At 39.8% G+C, this 18,028-nt stretch overlaps 1 protein-coding gene across 4 annotated transcripts in view; it reads right to left on the bottom strand.

Moving 5' to 3' along the window:
- Positions 1-18,028, bottom strand: part of SORCS3 (sortilin related VPS10 domain containing receptor 3) — a 281,108-nt gene that overhangs the window by 11,431 nt on the left and 251,649 nt on the right. For all 4 annotated transcript variants that reach the window (XM_027460385.3, XM_027460387.3, XM_038181612.2 and 1 more), the window contains 5 exons: positions 12,842-13,028; positions 10,007-10,140; positions 5,759-5,882; positions 3,255-3,367; positions 1,156-1,287 (listed from right to left, as the gene is read on the bottom strand). In XM_027460385.3, coding sequence (XP_027316186.1) covers positions 1,156-1,287; positions 3,255-3,367; positions 5,759-5,882; positions 10,007-10,140; positions 12,842-13,028 — 690 coding nt within the window. The remainder of the gene's footprint in view (positions 1-1,155; positions 1,288-3,254; positions 3,368-5,758; positions 5,883-10,006; positions 10,141-12,841; positions 13,029-18,028) is intronic.

The raw sequence follows: 18,028 nt of genomic DNA, 5'->3' as shown, positions 1-18,028 counted from the left end.
AGAATAGTTTTGATGGCCAGAGCAGAGCTCTTCAAGCAGGAGCTATCAATTGGTTCCAAAGTACGAGTGAGTAGGCTTTTAAATAAAGTTAGAGCACTAGAGCTTCAGTTCAGGGTCAACTAGGTCAGAAACCCAATCTGAGATATCTACATAATACTGATATATGAAACATTTTTACAACCTTGCATTCATGGAGAATTCTAATATGGGTAGGTCCTACTGAACAGGACATAAATGATTCCAAGAAAATCTCTCCAAATAGCCTTTTGAACTTTCCCTCTGCCATGCATCTCCTCTGCACACTTAACAACATGAATATAAGAGTGAAGCTTTGCTAGCTTTCTAAGACAAATGTACTGCTCTAAAGGGGCTGACTCTGCTCAGTGGGTGACAGCATCTTCCACAGAATTCATGAATCCTTTGAATTATTCAATGTTTGATCACAGAAGGTGCATTGAGATGGGCTCACACATAGCTTCCACAAAGTAGAAATGGTGCATATAAGACCATAAGCTATAGCCAAGCAACTTTTCCAGCAGTACTTCACTCCTTTGCCTTCATAGACCTGATTTAATCACTTGGTAATTCTAGCATAAAAAGCTCCAGCAGACTAGTGTTGTTGTTCCTAGCTCTTCCCTTGCCTGCATATCACTGTAGCTATTCATCACTGTAATTACCTATTTATCTAAATGGATGGATATTGTAACTTCCAAATATAGTTTGCACATGCCATTCGCTGCTGCAGAAAAAAAAAGGGTCTTGTTTCAGCAATATACAAACTGAAGAACTTGATTTATTTCAGTAAGCCTCAGTATATTATCTTGCTGCTTTGGCCTCTGTCTATTAGCATTCCTCCAGGGAGTGAAGGGAGTATGCATTTAAGGTTTCTTTGGCCATAGCTGCTGTAATGAGGACACACCACCGATCTAAGAAGAACCACTGCTGGTAGACTGTGATATATCTCAGTGAGGTGCTTGGAAAGCCAATTTTCCCTGTAAAAGTCATTCTCTTTAATGACATAAATACACTGCCACAGTCCCAGATGCACCCAGTTCCATCACAGTGACTGCAAGTCATTTCCAATGCTACAAAGGTTGAGGGATGCATCTGCAAATGGTATGATGGGAATTAATGGTCTGTGAATCCTTTCCTTACCTGCTCCAGATCAGCCTCACTGCTTTTCCTCATCTCTGTTGTATTTTTACGGGGCAGTATGAAGAGTTCAGCAGAAGTAGGCAGCCCAGGAAATACAGCTACCAAGATCTGTTCATCAGGGATACCAGTCACCTAAAAAAAAAACGTAAAAAGGAAGTCTCTGGCTGCTCTTATGTTACTGATGTTTCCATGCGCTATGGAAACTGCTCCTGCCAAATTATTTGGGAGTTCTTCCATAAATGTTGTGGCCCTGATGAACTGCTTTGCCCATTTAGTGTGTCTTGAAATAGAAGTTCTGCTAATGGTACACAATTTCATTTCTAGAAGTAAACATAGGGTTGACAACATCCCTGGGCTCAAGGACCTCAACCCAGAGTTCAAAGTCCAAACTTAGGATGTCTCCAGGTCTGAATTTTCCATTAAGTCCTCACCACAAAGGAATGACCCAAAGTCAGATCCAGAGAGCCTAACTCAGAGCAACCACTAGTAAGTGTGCAACTAATGGCAACGTATGAAGAAAATTACCTACAAACACCTGCTAATACCAGGTTATGGAGATCCACACATTCCGTATGCAACGTATTTCTTCATGTCTCCATTGGGAAGCTTTTTTTTTCTTTTTTTTTAATGATAGAGCTGATCAGAAGGAAGCTGCTCAGCTTGCTGAACCAAGATTCACGCTCCATGCCTGACTCTCACTGCTGTCTTTATCATGACCTGCCTAATAAAGTTACTGCCCTCTGGTTTTACTTCCCAAAACCAAGCTGAGCATCCTCAGCACAGCAGGAAGCTTCTCCTCCCTCAGAAACTCTCTGCTATATGAGACTAACCCAATAAACCACCTGGTCCTAACTCCAACTCAAGCTCCTTGGGCTCGTTCCTGAACTGAAACATATTGATGGGGCAGCCCCTATTCCTGATGATCTGTCCTATAAGCATATACCACAGGCTGCAACCAGTCCCAAAAGGATATACAGACAAGCATTTCTATATGCTTTCTGATGTTGTCCATTCATTGATACAACAAAATTTATTTTTTCTACACACTTGACTCTGAATACAATAAAAGGGAAGACCAGTTTAAACAGATGAACTAAGTGTTTTCTCAGGATGGAAAAACAATCAAGGAAGCTCTCACAAACTGTGAATTTTGAGTGGGATGTGGATGAGAAAAGCTGAGCAGGAATGCGCTTTCCTCGTAAAAATAATCAGCCTCCATTTCTAAGAACAGCTGTAGCTGAAGAAAAAAAACACACAAGATATATTTTGGCAGAAAGTAAAAATCACAAAACCTCACTTAAATCCGTCTCTTGATTTCACACAAAACCAAAGTCCCTAGCTATTTAATATCATAGATTATTCTGTCCCCTTTCCTGCAAGAATCTGAGTGCTAATTTACATATTCTAATTAATCCCAAAGGAAGATTCAGTATCTTACACCGCAGAAGCTTCTCTTTGTCCTTTGTTTTAAAAGGTGAGTTTATTTTCCCCTCTGAATCTTCATTTTCTGCCCCAGTTGGAAATGGAGTAGAGCTTTATAAGATTCTCAAGTTGCTACACTAAGAAGTAAGATTTAAATTTAAAAACAAAAAATTTAAGACAAAATTTAAGGCAATTTTTTTAAAGACAATAATTTAACACAAAATTTAAGACCGAATATCCAGAATAAGTAAAAGTATCTCTCTCATGCATCTAACATTATTACAGTATCTGTCTTCTGGGACAGAGTGGAGCAGCTGTTGAACAGGACACAGGAACACTACCCAAATGCTTGGAACAGAAAACAACAGACCCTGTAACATCAATTTGGCAAATAAGAGTAATAGTGATGCTATTACAATCAGGAATTTGTAAAGTCCTCAGGGATATTAAAAGCTGAAAAATGCCACAGAAACATTAATAAAAGTAATTACAATATTTTCACAGAATTCCCTGAATAGTTTCCCTCTGTAAAAATACTCAGAATATTAAGCAGCAGTCAATTTAAAATGATAACTTCATTACTGCTGTTCTTCCCACTCTTCTAAGCTAGCACGCTGAAAAAGTCTGCATGCTTTAACAGCCTAAGCAATGTTTGGGCAGCAGAAGAGGAAGCTCACCTGTGCTAGAGCTCTTCTGATGACTTTGCCAATGTCTTGTCTCCATTCAGGGATGTCAGGGTTATGGTAGTCCAAGTTAGGAGAAAATGACAGGAGTTGAGACTGGAAATATTCTGCAATAGAAAAACAGTATTGATGAGAAAATTAAACAGGCAGTGCTCAGGGTGTGGAAGTAAACTGAAAGGAAGTCAACTGAAGCATGATTAAAGCAGCTTAAAACAAAAGAGATATTAAAGGATGAAGGAAGAAAAAGGTCTGGCTAACACTAAGCAGGACAGAAAACTTGCAATGAATAATATTCTTATAAAGGATGTTTTGCCCTAATGCCAACTTGTGGCTTTTCCCAGAAGAAATGGAAACAAGAATGAGAGAGGTGAGAAGATGCCTTCTCTTCACAAAGGTTTCAGGCCTAGCAATTTTGCCACTTAACTTCATCAGATTCCATTTACAAGGAAGTTAGTTGACCAATAAACAAGATGGCATCTGCCTGAAATTTGGAAGGTCTGTGCAATTACATGCACTGTGGTCTGCAGAGAAAACACTTACTGTAAGTAATATGTTTTCAAAAGCAAGCATTATCTGTTTGCTCTCCTGGAGGGAAGCCATGAGTGGTTAATACCCCAACAAATCAGAGCCCAGTGGTGCTAATGACAGGCTAATCAAGCAGTGGCTATTCATGAAACACTTTGAAATTACTTCCTAATTGACTGATTGCAGGGAGGAAGAAAAACTTCCTAGACTTCAAATACAGACCAATATCAAATTTTCTCCATTTCTACCTCTCCACTCTGGTGTCACTAGAGTCCAAGCCTAGAATACTTATGACAAATAAAGCAGGTAAACTCTCTCATGTTCCGAAGGCTAAACCAGACCCTGACATTTTATATGCTTTGACTTGAGGGTTCAAAAGTCAGAACCCTCAGTACCATGGCCAATTTACTTTTTGACTAAATTCTGTGCTGTTAGCCACAATTTGAGATGACCCTGAATAAATCTCCTCCACTGCTAACATTGCAAAGCCATACTCCTGCCCAGAGCCATAACAGTTTAACAGAGGACACTGATTAGGATTGGTAATCCAAATTGCCCAGAGCAGGTGTTTACCAAAATTGTCTCTCCTTCTGTATTCAGACTTGAACTGATCACCAGATCTGGGGTCTGGACTGACTTGCCCTTTAGACCAGCTCAGTCTGCAGCATGGTGCCACATAGAACGATTTGGATGTTCCAACTAGATTAATTCCTCTGTGGTAAAGTCCCAAACTTTGGATCTTTTACAGAAAAAAAAAAAAAAAGCAAAAAAAAAATAAAAATTACAGGATGTTTAAAAACACTCTATGGGACCTACTGAGACCTTTACATCACAAATACAAAGATCAAGATCACCTATGGGACCCATCTTAAATGCGTTTAATTCAGGTTTATTCCAGAACCTAGTGGAAAGCTGGAAGTTTCCCAGACCTTAACACTGCATCTTGCAATGCCCAAAACGATCAAGTAGAGGGTTACTTATATTTGTTAATAGTGAGCTTGGGTATTACTGCATCGTATCAACAAATTATTAAAACCCATTGCATTTCACAGCCAGGCAATCAATAAATATCTATTTAGCTGGTTGTTAAATGTGAACATACAGCATTCCAGTCACCAGTGGCACATTTATCTATCTTTAATTACAGAAACAAGACACACACAGTTCAACCACACAGTGCAACCTCAGTTATTTGAAGCACAGGCTTCTCAATAAAACTTGCTGTCCAAAGAAAAGCTTGCTCTGAAATGCTGGATGCCAGAAACTGGGTAAGGAAAACAAAGACAAGCCCAGGAAGAAATTATTCTCTGGTGAAATCTCAAAGTCCTGTCCAGAACTGCTGAGAGCACCCTTCCACTCAGGCTTTATTGAGCCCCAAACTAGGATAGCGCTGTGGTCTGTTAAAGAATGCTTTGGGGAGCCTTTGATGTACAGATATGGCACAAACATTACCCACTGGGAAGTCCATTAAACACACTCAAATATCCAGCTGTGATATGGAAGATACACAGAGATACCAGCCACAGAGACATTTCTACCCCATGTCTTCCAGACCCTTCTCTTTTATACAGTTACTGTATAAAGAGAAATATCAGCTGTATTCAGGCTGCCTTAATGTTGCACCATGCCTGCTTCTTTCCACAGCTAGGAAGCAACGGGAAGGCACTCTGGCTACAACCCTAAGTGGATTTTATTTTGTGAGTTCCCAGTAAGCAAGCTGATGGGCAAAGGAGATGCCAGACACTTTACTAGAGTGCTGAGTTTACAGATTTAGCTATCTGCCCCATTCAGTTCACTTCTGTATCTAGTGATCAGGACAAATCTGATCTACTTTGTTTCACGTTAACAAATGTTTGACTTCAGAGGACCCTCCAGGCACTAGGGAGCTCAGAGTTCATTTTGGTTCAGCAACAACTGCCTTTTCTTCAACTCTAGATGCTCCCTGAGGTCTGGTTGTAAAAGGATGAGGGTACCGTGCACTGCGATCTCCTTGGTGTCTTGGATGAGGGTGTTGCCCGCAGCAACTTGCACAGTGACAGTGTTCATCCCCTCCACAGCGAAGACGTAGGAGATGCTGCTTTCCAAGGTGATGAGGGGCTGCAAGAGGTAAACACAGATAGCAATATCAAAATCAGAGTTCAGTTAACTCAGACAAAACAGACACCAGAATAATTCACCAAGCCACAGTATCCATCCTCCCCTGGCTGACACACAAACTGTGCTCAGAGCTTGCATGTCCTAAGGCTTCCTATGGCCTAAAAGCATGTGACCCAAACATCACCCAGTGAGACTCACATCCCACAGGCAAAGCTTTCTCTCACTTCAATAAATGCCGCCTGAAAAAATTCTTCCACTGAATTGCAACCCATTATATGGTGAATACTTCAGTAAGGCACAGTCAGCAACCGCAGAATTAACGCTGCAGAATGCAGTGTCGTACGTACGTGAGCATGCAAACTCAGCATGGTTGCTTTATCAGCTGTGCAAAATACAGGGTCCAACTCAAACTAGCATTTGACTAGAAACCAAAGATGCTTCTTCAATCCATGTAGTTCAGATTCAGGATCAGCCCTCTCTCTTACGAGTGCAAATCCATGTGTCTATCTCAGAGCAGTGCTGCTCAGGACAGCAATGGCACTAAATACTGTCCTGTTTTGGTTTCAAGCCTGTAAAGTTCAAGCTAGCTCCAACTATAAGCTGGCAAGCCATGTTAACAAGGCTTAAAACGTGGCATAATACCTACAGACGCTGCTGTCTGAATGTAGCTGGATGGCTTCCAGAGTAAAGTTGACCTTGTATTTAGCTAGTTCAGAGCCACGGCAGAGAAGGCTGACTTTATCTGCACCTTCTCAAACAGAAATGTCCTCGATAGCACTACAGTTCTCCTCTTAGCACAGAAAACCCTTACACTGATACACATCTAGACGAGAAAAGTGCACCATGTTCAGGGAAAGATTTGTGTATTGAAAACCAAAGGTCTAGCCCTAATAGTGCCTTTGAGCTGACAGCTGGTCTATAGACACGTCTCTTGGATTGGATTAAACCATTAAAATGGAAATAGTGATAGTAGTCTCCATTGCAAAAGCACTTAGAGGTCTAAGAGCACAGATAAAATCATTGTACCATTACTATTGCTTCTTCACCAAACTGCCAGTTTGTTCCCAGAGAAAAATAAATATATAAATAAACTAAGCCATCTAGCTCTCACACTTCATCTCCTCGAACTGTTAATTTGTGTGCATGTCACAACAGTGGCCATACATGTCATTTTCATAGGCAAATCATAGTTGCCACTGGCATAGCCCAGGCTGGCAAACTGATTTCTCCCCTGCAGAATGGCACCATTTATATGGCCATTAGCTGAAAAAGCATTAGAAGAAAATAATAATAATAATAATGAAAAAACATGAACACAGGAGACAAAGACCAAGTGAGCAAGGATGCCAGCTTGAGGTAGCCCTGGAGTCACAGCTAACATATACTAACACATATCTAATGCATGCACATCCCAGACCAGCAGAATAGACCTACAGTAAACTGCAGTGATATTAGCAATATTCCTGGAGGTTGCAGGTTGTGACTCTGTGCAAAGGCAGATAAGAGGAACCAATCTGGTCTTCAAAATTACTATTTCTCTTTTTTGTACGTGTGCATGCTGGACATCCCGTTACCATGGCTGATTTCACCTCCATCATGGAATTTTAACATTCAGCCAACTCCTTAATTTTAATTCAAGCACCAAGACCTGGAAGCTAACTCTAAATTAAATCAAGTAGTTCAAGGTTCATTTGCTCAAACCTATTAGACAGCTGGACGCATTTATTAAACTGGACCTGTGTTAATCCAGGCAAATTGGCCTTTGGGTATACAGCAAAAATTAGCGCAGCAGAAATTCAGTACAGTGGTTCCAGCAGGGTGGGGAAGCACAAGAGCCTCAGCCTGGGCATTTGAGCGTAAGACAACATTCGCCTGTGCAGCAGCACAGAGTACCTTAGTGACACTGCACAGTGACACAAGACACATCTGGTTCTGCATGGGATGCCTACAGGCTGAAAAGGCACAGGAGTTGCTATTCCTCAGCATGGAACCAGAGTACATCACCTAGCAATGCCAGGCAGTCACTACGCACAGTACTACACATCACACCGTAATTCACACACAAATTAGTGTTCCCAGCTTTGACCTATACTAAGAGCCATGCAGTTTGCCCGTGAGTGGGCACAGAAAGGGACTCAAGGTGTATGTTAAACATCCCAGAAGGAATTTTGATGTGATGCAGATTGTTTTCTTGAAAAAAAAGAAATGTTCTCTTGAAAAAAAAATAAAAAATAAAAAAATGTGTCTGCTGTTCTATCTATATCTTCTGCCATTCGCTTGTCAGATGCTAGGGGGCACAGCTGAAGTACACTTCACAAGCTGGAAAGAACATTGCGAGGAATGAAAGGTGCTCTCGATCTTTGCTTTGGCCACAGGTTAAGTGGCACCATCTTTACTAATCCATACATCAACATAATTAGGAAAAATGTACAATCACTCCAAGGTATTATCAGGTTCAACTGCCTATACTCTATTACCTATGGGGCTGAAATTTCAGCCAGGTGATAATACAGGGAACAAATCATATTTACAGCATAGCTCCAAGCACCATGAGAAATTAATTGAAATCTTCAGCGCACAGCATTGGCTTGCTCTACCTTTTCCAGACTACTTTCTATTTCAAAAAAAATCTTTTCAAAGGCCCTATTCACAATTAACTTCTACATTAAAGAGAAAAGTTGTTGCAGGAAAACTCTGGCACCCAGATGAACTCAAAACCTTAAGGAGATAATCAAGTTATTGATGCCTAAACTGTCTCAGATACCTTAATGTCTGTCCATGCATGAGCACCAAACATAAAATAACTGAGCTGAAAGGTGATTTTGCATTCCCCCCTCTCCCTCTCGGTGAAGTATGAGCTATGTGGAGTTACCCTATATTTGTCATGAACTACATGAACTAAATCTATGTACATGGGTGGTAGCCATCAATCAGCAAGGGCACAGCAACTTTCCAAGCTGCAGTAACTAGTTTTTGTTCCTAAGGTCTTCTGGTGCCTCCTCTTATGCTTCCATAAAAACAGGTGAGTTATCCAGTGTGCGTCCTAACTTCATGTAAAATCCCAACAGAGCATTCAGTTTTCTTTTTTTTTTTTTTTTGGATCCTGCTACTATTGGTAGTCAGGTTAAGAGATTAAAACACAAGCAGCTTTGTTAAAGAGAAAATCAAATACTTGTCTGATATTTTTTTTATCCCAAGTTCCCTATTTCATGTAAAATCCCCATTTTTTTCCTACTGTCATCCCACCTCAGAGCTCACCTTCAATTGCAATTTAATAATATAGACAATGACGTGACTTAAGCTGCCTTTTGTAAATAAAAGCAGATACTGAATTGCAAATTATTGGCTGTATATTTCAGAACTGTAATAATGGAAGACAGTACTTGTGTCATCTGTCTCATTCCTAAAGCCTGCATCAAAAGCTGTAGCTAATAAGCAATTCTGCTCTCTCTACTTGAAAGCATGACCACAACTTGCAGTTTCACTTACTTTAATTATTGATTTTATAAAAAAGCACTTTATAACAAATTTTTGCCGATACCCTGAAAGTTGGCTACAAAGAAGTCTCACCTCTGTCACAAATATATATCCAGGCTGTGAACAATAGTTGTGGACAGATACAAACAGTTCCTTGAGGGTCTAGCTTAAAATTCTAGATACAGTTGTCCAGTTTAATAAAGGTTATTTAAACACCAACAGCTTTAAAGTATTGTGTTGGAATCCAGCATTATATACTGCATACTGGCACATAATAGAAACACCCATGGTTATTTGAACACCATCGGTTTTTAAACAGTATTGAAAGCCAGTATTATCCCATACATAGTACTATATAATTCAGTTAAGTTGCAAGTGAATTCTAGTAATAACAGTGTTCTTCAAAGCTCAGTAGGGCTGATAATAACCACATGTAAAAAAAAGTAATGACTTCTAAGAACAACATGAGACGGGAGGAAACAAATTCAGAAAGGTTTAAGTTCAGATAATGACAACCTTTTTTAAGAAGGAAAAAAAAAAAAGTAGCACAAAAAATAAGCAAAGGCAAGAAGTTTTCATTAGGGTTGAGAGAGTTCACACTCTGGCACAAGCTTGGGAAGTAAAAGTGAGCCAAAAGGGAACCATACCTTGGTGTTGTTACCAAACCACCAGAAGTAGGTAAGTGTGCCTGCTTGACTGGGCCAAACTACTGCAGTGATGTTGACATCCTTATTCCTGATGGCAACGAAAGGGACACTCAGATGGACGTGCTCTACCGGACCTGCAGGAAGAAACAGTTCATTATTAGAGGCTTTGAGGTAAATCCTCTCCGCTCAATTGTGAACACCAAGGATCTTTCCTTTAAATAAATCAAAGCAAAACAAAGCACTTTAGCAGTGAGACTTTATTACAGACATGTAAGAGAATTTCAGCAATCAGCAACAGAAAAAAAAATACTAGATTAATAAACAAAAATCACACTTTTTTTTTCCACTCTTAATTCTATGAGAGCCAGAGACAAACATTTTTCACAGTGCTAATTTCAGACAGGGTCAGCACTGTGTTTAAAAGACAGATGTTTTAAAATGCAGGCTGAGGGAGACCACTGAACTGCCTTTGCACTGGATAGGGCAGCCTGCTATCGTAGCCTTGAGGGACAGGACACAAGGGAAAGAAGGTGTTTTCTTGAAAGCGTATCCACTGAGCTACTAAGATTAGTGGGCAAATCATTTTAGCCTGTAAATCTGATTACATATGAGGTATTTATGGCTCGATTAAATATGTCCTGACAGTTTCTCTGTAGAAGGTGTCCAAAAGAAAGATTAATGATTTGGGGCAAGAATGGAAAACCTTAGTATTATTTTGACATTGGTCTGACCTTGAAAAGTCTTTGGGAAGAAACAAAAAACAAATTTTTTTGTTTGGTTACTTAAAGCTTTTCCTACTATCTCCATTTTATTCCTTCTCATCCAATTTTTGGGTTTTGCTTGTGCTGACTTCTAGCTGATAACCGGGTGCACATTACACAGTGTTACTGAGCCCTTCTGGTTGGTACCTTTTTAAAACACAGAAAACTGATGAAATAGGAAAGGATGAAATAAGAAAGGAGTTTGTTGTTTGTTTGTTTTTTTGATAAAACATTAATTTGGGGAAGCAGGAAATTTGCTGATTTTAACTGAGACAACCTTCTTACGTTACCTCTCAGATCTCCAGATTTGAAATAGGGGCATTAATCACTTCACCTACATGGATCAGAAGAATTTTGGAATGTAAGAGCCGTTCTTTTACCACCAGAACATACAGCTCCTAGCACAACGGGCCCCCTGTTCTTGGTTTTGGCTTTCTAGAACTTGTTTTTTTGTTATTGTTGTGGGTTTTTTTTGTTTGTTTGTTTGTTTTTTCTTTTCCTTTCAAAGGGGATCCTGAAATTTGTCTGTAGCAAGTACTCAGAATAGCAGGTTTCCCCAAATATTTTCTAACAGTGCATGGTAAGAGGAAAAACACTAAAATCTTCAATTCCTCTAAGATGAGGGGATAAACTGAAGGAGAAAAAACTACTATTGCTTGAAGCCCAGGACCTTCTTTCTCCTTTTTTTTCAGTACAGGGATCCAGAACCAGACAGATGTTATAATAAGGGTGAATTATACAGTAGGCAATTTGTCTGGACATTTGAACTTCACTGGAAAACCTCTTATATTGACTAACATATCCAAATATATTGAAAGTCTAGTACTGAATTATTGTAAATGCGTGGAAAACATTTCTCTAGAAATAATGAAAATCTGACCATCAAAGAAGGCTACAGAAGTCGAAGGAGAGATCTGAGATGCTGAAGAAAAAGAGAGCAGAGTAGCACAAAAAGGCCAAAGCAACGGCCCCTCTTTGCATTCTGCTCTGAAATCCTCTACATGGAACAGCAGTTCCTGGGAGAAAATCAGATAATCCATACAAAATTTGTTGTTATTACCAGGTAACCATCACTTTTGTCAGTTAATGGACCAAGGTGAAGGAAAAAACAGTTAATGCTCTAATAACAGGTTGTAAAATGCAGCCATGATTGACTTTGAGGGAATTATGAGCATAATAAAAGCTTCAAGGAACATTTATTCCTTCACATAGGGAGCTTGAAATTTAAAAGAAGAAAATAGTTCTTGCATTTTGGAAATGTCTCACTTTCTTCCTTTCAGTGGAAAAGCAAAAGTATAAGGCAGACAGCACAGAAGGCATTCTGACACGCAAAGGGAGATGTGGACATGGCTGAAAACACTGTTAGGGGCACAGCTGAAGAGGTACATCTGAATGCAGACAGAGATCCCTGCCCAGGAGACCTAGTACTCTGAGAGCAGGACAAAGAACCAGGATCTTTCTGGTCTCATCCTTAGTTCCACACCTTCCTCAGGCTTTGATAAAGCCAGCAAGGGGCTCTACAAGTCTGCTCACGTGCCAAGTGGAGACAGATTGCATTGATCTACAAAATAGGAGGGGAAAGTCGGGCGTGCATGTCAAACATATCAAACATGAAAAGTAGCATATTAGTCCTCAGTATATTAATATCACAGGAAGTATGTTCAGGATAATGATTTTTGTCTTATTTAATCAACACTGAAAATTCCCAAATCCTAAATCAGAATTTAGTAGATTAATCTAAACCTCCTGGTATCAGAAGCACACTGAAAACATACATTTGGTCTTTGTTTCATTTGCTATTTGGCCTTTAACCTTTTCAGAACCCTTTCCAAGCTTTTCACTGTACCTATGAGTACAGAAGATATAATTTTGTTAAAAGATGCTTCCCTTTCTCTTAATTCAATAAAATTTACTTAGCAAGATAGAAGAGCATCTAAAAATCCAAGCCTTTGGTAGAGTGTGTGTTGCTCATATATGTGGGGTTTGGATGTATTCCTAGACTCAACTGAATTTGGGGGGATTTTCAGTGAGGTCAGGATTTTGCCCAAGGAATCAAGCAGGAGGAACTACTTACAGACCACATGCAGGAAGAGGACAGCAGTATCAGAGCCCAGGCTGTTTTCTGCATAGGCTGTCACCTGAAAAATTCCAGCACTCTTATACACATGCCGGATGCCGTCCTCAACGGGGCTAAAATTTGCATAGGATACTGCAATGCCATCTCCAAAATCAAGTTGAATGTTTGTCCTCTGGAGATCACCCTGCAACAGAAAAGGCTGGATTAGGAAACTGGGTTGATAAGACTTCCCTCTGTCCCACTGCTTAGCTCTATTTCATTAACATGGATGCAAATTCTTAACTTTACCAAAAAAGTTTAGCTTCATTCTGTCAGTCTCAAAAGGGGCCTGACTCAAATCAAGCTAATTATATACCAGCAACACTTAAAGTAGCTGAGCATTTGCACCTGTAAAGAAGTGTTATTCCCTCATCTTGGGTTTAGAGATTTAAAGAGGGTATAGTGCCAAAGGTGCATATATCAAGGGGACTGTGTTTGATTCATCTGGTGCAATGCACAGTTGGGGATTATGTATCGCTGAAGTGATACATAAAGGGTTGCTTTGCACAACCCTTTGCTGAATGGCTGATATCCAACAAACATCTCCATCAGAAGCAAAAAGATGGGAGACACTACACTGATAGGAGTCCAGATGCTAACTGGAGAGGAATTCCCAGGTGTCCGTGGAAGCCTCAGGGATATTTTGGAGACAGAGCAATAGTTGAGGTGGCTCTTCAAGATATTTAAAAGAAACAAAACCTGGTTACTGAGATACTGTAAGTTGAGCCTAAGCTAGTTTAAAAGGCATCCTGAATAGCCAGTGGAAGAGCGAGAGACAAGACACCAACACATCCTGTCCTAAGATAACTGAGACAGGTGACATGGATTATCTTCTGCAAATATCCTTTTCCGTACCCTGATGATAAAAAGTCTAGATAACTAATTTCAGCCAGACACGTAACTTCTGGATGGCTGAATTTATACAGGTTGAGTCCCACATGGAGCACTGACAGCTTTTGTCTAATGTCAGTCAACACAGAGACAGGGCCCCATGATACACAGGAGAATGAAATAGATGATGAGAAAATCCCTTCTATGATTACTGTCAATGACAGCTATTAAATGAAGGGGAGAACAACAGACAAGAGATTCCAGCATTGCAGGTATTGTCTAGAAGCAGCAGCTGCACTGTTTTAATTTAAATCATGCTTTAAACCACTGTAGTTGAACTATAGAAGTGTCTGTTATTTCAGTTTCTAGGAGCCTTATTATGTACTTGTTCCCAGCTGACTAAAAGTAACACAAAACAAGGCTAATTTAAACAGAGTGAAAGCCCACTGCAGTGATTTCACTAAACTGAAATAAAATTACATCCCAGATTAAATCTCTGCAGCTTTCTGTGTGCGCATATATATATATATATATAAACTGTATTGGCCCAAGTAATTTCCTATCATGAAAAAGGCTCCACTGCATTCACTATGAGTGAAGATACCATTACCTTTTAGAGACGCTCCCAGCCCCAAAGTAAAAACAATCTTCAGCAATATTGATGAGAGTGAGATTCCAGAGGAAAAAAAAAAAAAAAAAGGGGGGGTGAGAAAGGGGAAGGGAGGGCAAAAAATCCTGCTCTTAGATGTATTTTTTGTGTGTGGGGTTTGGTTTTCTTTTGTTCTTAAAAAAAAAAAAAAAAAAAAAAGGGAAATGCAACAATATTTCATGGCCATCTCATAAACACCATTTGGTGCATTTGCTTTGAGTGCGCAAGGTCAGGATCAAAGCTAATGTCAGTTCCAGTACATACTGATCTAAGCAGGGGAAGCAACCATGGAACTCGCAGCCAGTTCGTATGTACTTCCCATCTCTTCACAGCCAGTTCAAACCCTGCAGGGTCCTACATCCACTGGCCTGTGTAAGTGGCAACGGCAGGACTGTCACAGCCAGGACGGTGCATTCTGCTACTGCTCCTGGTCCCAAAAGTGCACCTGATCTTGTCCTTTAGATGGAAACCCTGGGAGCTCAGACAATAAGCCAGACTACACTGCAGTATGGTCCTCTGTGTAGTCCTAATCAGGACTGTAGCATGCCCCACAAACTTTATCTTCCCCATAGGCTGTGCTTGCATTAACAAATCAGGGCACAGAAAGGCTATTTTCAAGGATGAATTTCCCTCGAGTGTACACTTAAGAGTCTTCAAATACACATCCATCTAATCAGGTTTGTTATGTAGATTTTGAAATATGAGTATTTGGTTACAGGTGTTAGATTTCTCTCCCTTCTTGCTCCACCATTCCTATTTCACAGGAGCCAGGGGAGTTTTGCTATTGAATTTATCAGGGCACCATTTTCACCTCTGTCATACTAGGACATTAAAAATACAGTAGAAACCAAAAAGAAAACATAGATGAATAGAGTGGAATTGACAGTAGAACCTATCTATAATATTGCCAATAATATCCTTTTCATAGAGAGGTGCTTTTTTTTTTTTTTTTTCTTTTTGTCATCACTCAGCAGAATTCTCTAGCAGGGACAAAATTACACTCTTGAGATATTCAGTTATTTGATAGAAAGACTCCCACAGCTTGTTAAGCCCTTCAAAACTACTTCTCAAGAGAATGCTCTAAGACCACAAGCTCATCTCATATGGAAGGCACTGAACAGAAGATAAAATTTGATCTGGGATGGATTCATCACTGGTGACCTTGGGATGCCACTCTTGCACCTATCGTTGCAGCTCCCCTCTCCTGCCTTACAATTCTCTTTTCTATTTTGTCCTTGCTTCTCCAGTCCGATTCTATTTGAAAGGGGAAAGTTTGAAGTGGAGAAACAGCAACAGATTTTTTCTGGTAAGCAATAGCAGATACTCTTTCCAGGCAATTATCAGAGTTTGGTCTTCAATGAAAATCTAGCTCATCACACTAATCTTTCCTTTCTCCCTTCCATACGTCTGTATCCAGTATATAAAATAGTAAAAGAAGTGTGTTAGCCCATACATGATGTCAGACGTTTATGAATATAAATTAAAACAGAAGTGGTTGGAAGCATTTCAAATGGGTAAAAATCATTGTTTTCCATATATATTCAAGAGGCGCATTTTATTGCTTTCAGCTCCGTAAACTACCAAAAGCTAAAGGCTGTCACAAAGACTGGAGCTCTGAGTACAAGCAGGAAAAAGGTAGTGAAATGGGTGAAAAAGTGTTTTGCCGTGTAACAGCCTTTCAAAGTCATCTCCCCATCAAGACTAGCCTGGAAGTTTCAGTTACAGTTTTCCTGCCTGTATACCTATGATATATTTTGGTCATAAAACCACAAATAATCCACAAAAGGCAAAGGTAAAGGAACTCAGTGCAGAGTGCCAAGGATCAGAAACAAAGCAACTGCTGGCAGAGAAGAGGCTTGGGGGTGAACTCTTCTTCCCATTGCATTCACAGACCCACAACCTCATTGATGCTGAATCAAAAGCTGCGGCTCCTCCAATGAAGCTCTTAAATTGCTTGCATAAAAATATGGTATGGATGTGGCTATCTCTTTCTATAAACACAGTTTAGTAATCTACTAATAGATATGCAGAGCTCTAATACTTGCTCAGGCTTGTTCTTTGAATAGTCACTGCTTGCTTTCTCAGCTCACTTGCAATTACAACCCTGTTATCAAGCTATGCCATCACCTTATAATTACTCAAAGAGGGAAGCTGTGAGACGACGTAAACAGAAGACAATGGAACAGAACAGCGCAATAAGTGGAGCTGCCATATAAACAACCATTTAGGCCTGAGGGGCATTTATGTATCCTTCAGAGGGCAGCTGGGGATATACAGGAATGAGCAGATGGAAAAAATATACATAGATCTGGTCAAGAACACAACTCCATACAACATCTTGGCAGTCTTAATTCTTTGTGCTCAAACTCAAGCTTGCTTTTTTTTTTTTTTTAATTATAAAAACAAAGAAGGTTCTCAGTCCCTTGTGTTCCTCTGCATATGTACACAGTTCAAATCACAGCCCAGCCTCATACTTCTAAAAATACAGCAAAATCAGTCACTCTGCTTCTCTTTGTCCATTGTCGTCACCACGCACATATTCTGAATTACCACTGTGAATAATACTATGAAGGCTAAAACTGTAAATCCTGAGAAATTTAGTTTTCCACTAGGTATAAGAAAATATTCATTTACCATTGGACAGCATAAAGGTCAGTCACTCACACCAGTATATCGAGGGTGTTTGTCTTTCTAGGAGGTAGAAAGAAACTGATGGCTAAGCACAAAGTTACTGATCAGGGTTAGTCCAGAAGAGCAGAAAGGTGGGATAGAGGCCACACACGTACCATAGGAGGGCTTGTCAGACTGTTGTGTGGCTCAGAAGGTAAGTGCAGACATGGGTGCGATGCCAACCACTAAGAAACAGACTGAGTAGGTAAGGTGAAAGGAGGCTGGAATTAATCTGTATGACAGCAAGATATGTACTAATAAAGACTTCAGGAATGATTTCTTCCAACTACTAAGGAGTAATTTGATGACAACTCATTTGTTTTGCTGATTGTCCTTTCAATCAGTCTCAGGTTCACACGGAAAGACTGGAATACTTTTTTGCCTAAAATCTCAGTGTGATTTTTTTCCTCTGAAAATGACCTTTTATTTTAAGAAACCAACTCAACATACAGCTCTCTGTGGAGTAAGCTGTTCACCCAAAAAATATACGTTCTTGAAAATACTCTTCTTAGAAAAAAAAAAAAAAACCTGTTTCAATGAAATGTTTCTCTAACTATTCTTATTTTTTAACAAAGGATAGTCAACTCCCTCACATATTTATTCAGCTGCCTCTTCAGTCTCTGAAGCCTTGTAAAGGCTCCACTCTGCAGCTACTTTGACTGCTGCCTTATTCCCCATCTGTTTATCATTCTTTGTATGCAGCAGTTCCGCTTGAGTTCCTTAATAAATTACTACTAGATTCCTAATTTTTAGATTATGTCTGTTCTTTTCTGAACTCCCACTCACTAGTGTCTATACAAATCGTCTTACCATGTCAAGTCTGCAGAATATAAAAGAATCAGCCAGGTAGACAAGAAATCCCCTTTGTATAAAAGCAGAGCAGGCATGAACCTCTGAGGAAGTATGTAAAGAAGCCCTGTCAGATTAGTGTGGTCCCAATGAAATGTCTAGTTACTGCATAAGATTTTAAATTAATAGAAGTGTGTGTGTTTAAA

The sequence above is a fragment of the Anas platyrhynchos genome, chromosome 6 (assembly GCF_047663525.1).
Source record: "Anas platyrhynchos isolate ZD024472 breed Pekin duck chromosome 6, IASCAAS_PekinDuck_T2T, whole genome shotgun sequence".
Lineage (NCBI taxonomy): Eukaryota > Metazoa > Chordata > Aves > Anseriformes > Anatidae > Anas > Anas platyrhynchos.
The sequence above is the reverse complement of the archived record's forward strand: the minus strand, read 5'-3'. Positions and strand labels throughout refer to the sequence as shown.